This window comes from Myotis davidii, unplaced genomic scaffold (genome assembly GCF_000327345.1).
Source record: "Myotis davidii unplaced genomic scaffold, ASM32734v1 scaffold30, whole genome shotgun sequence".
NCBI lineage: Eukaryota > Metazoa > Chordata > Mammalia > Chiroptera > Vespertilionidae > Myotis > Myotis davidii.
The window spans coordinates 2,350,731-2,352,529 of record NW_006282874.1 but is presented as its reverse complement, the minus strand read 5'-3'; the positions used below and the strand labels follow the sequence as shown (position 1 = coordinate 2,352,529).

General features: G+C 55.5%; 1 protein-coding gene across 1 annotated transcript in view; it reads left to right on the top strand.

Moving 5' to 3' along the window:
• Positions 1-1,799, top strand: part of TG (thyroglobulin) — a 152,913-nt gene that overhangs the window by 18,177 nt on the left and 132,937 nt on the right. The window contains 1 exon segment of the mRNA XM_006753290.2: positions 1,581-1,712. Coding sequence (XP_006753353.1) covers positions 1,581-1,712 — 132 coding nt within the window.

The window sequence follows — 1,799 nt, the reverse complement described above, 5'->3', positions numbered from 1 at the left end:
TGTGTGTGTGTGTGTGTGTGTGTGTGTGTGTGGTGTGTATGTGTGTGCAGACCTCCAGGTGTGAGTGTGTGTGTGTGTGCGCATGTGCAAACCTCCAGGTGTGAGTGTGTGTGTGTGTGTATGTGTGTGTATGTGTGTGCAGACCTCCAGGTCCTGAAGCGTGAGGCTGGGAGGGCCAGGACAAAGAGGGAAGGAGGGCCGCAGAGCAGTGTCCTCAGTGAGGGGCTGTGGGAGGAAAGGTCCACAGCTGTGCCTGGCATGAGCTGGGTGCTGAAGCTCTTTTGATATAAAATAACCCCTGACAAGTATTAGACCCATTTCACAGATGGGGACACTGAGGCTCAGAGAGGTTGGCAAGTGGCTCATGATCACACAGCCATGAGGTGCCGGCCAGGAATGAGGCAGAAGCTTAGGAGACTCCTGGGTCCCGTCCGCTGCACCAGAGCGGGCCCCCGTCTCCCAGTGGGTTCCAACCGTGGGAGTGGTGTCCTGAGGGCTGTTAGGTTCTGCTCGGGGAGCCATGGCCCATCTCCTTCTCCGAGTCAGGAGAAGGTCCTCCCCCCTGTGAGGCCGGTCTCTGCTCCTGGGGCTGCACTTGCCCGGCTGGCGGCTGTTCTCTTCCCTCTTTACCTCCCCTCCCCCTCCCTCTCTCATACATGCACTTCCTTCTTTTTCACTCACCAAGTATTTGCGTGCCTACTATGAGGGAGGCTGACCTCTCTTCCAGGGCTGAGTGAGGGTTCAGTCCACGGAAGCATGTGCGTAGGTTGTGCCTGGGCCACCGCACATGTGAAGTCCATGTATCTGTTACCGCTGTTTTCTCACGACCGAAGACACTTCATTGACCTAATTGACTTCACACGAATGTTATTGTAGGAGCATTGCAGACTCCTTCAAACTTCAGCCTGTGTTTCTGTTTTCAAATATTTTTATTCATTTTTGGAGATGGAAGAAGGGAGAGGGAGAGAGGGGGAGACACATCGATGTGAGAGCAGAACATCGATCGATTGCTTCCTGCCCTCTTCCGGGGATTGAGCCTGCAACCCGGGCCTGTGCCCTGACTGGGGATCAAACTGGTGACCTTTTGGTGCATGAGACGATGCCCAACCGAGTCACGCTAGCCAGGGCCTGCATTTTTATTTTTAAAAATTTTAAAAAATATTTTTAATTGATTTCAGAGAAGAAAAGAGAGAGAGAGAGAGAGAAACATCAATGATGAGAGAGAGTCATTTATTGGCTGCCTCTTACATGCCTCCACTGGGGATTGAGCTTGCAACCTGGGCATGTGCCCTGACCGGGAATTGAACCGTGACCTCTTGGTTTAGAGGTCAACCCTCAACCGCTGAGCCACACCAGTCGGGGCTGCATTTTTATTGCCTTTTTATTTGTAAAGAACAGTCTGGCGAGTGCCTCTCCCTGTTGGAGGTACCCCTGTCTCATTTTGGGTGGGCGTGTTTGTCACGTGGATAAGGAGGCCTCCTGTTTGGAACAGGGACATGTGCCCCTTCTCGGTGGCAGCGCCCATGCTGCGGGCGTTTCCAGGCAGGGCCTCACCCTCTGCGCCTCCCCCGCCCCCACAGCCTTGGACTTCTATCAGAGTCGCAGCTCTTCCCCCGCCGCCTCCGGAGCGTCCCGCCTGCGGTCCAGCCCCTACGTGCCCCAGTGTGACGCGTTTGGAAACTGGGAGCCTGTGCAGTGCCACGCGGGGACCGGTGAGGGGGATGGGCCCCTGTGGGAGGCCGAGGGGCACCCCTTTTCATTTAGTGGAAAGAGCACACCTGGGGGCAGGAGCAGGACTC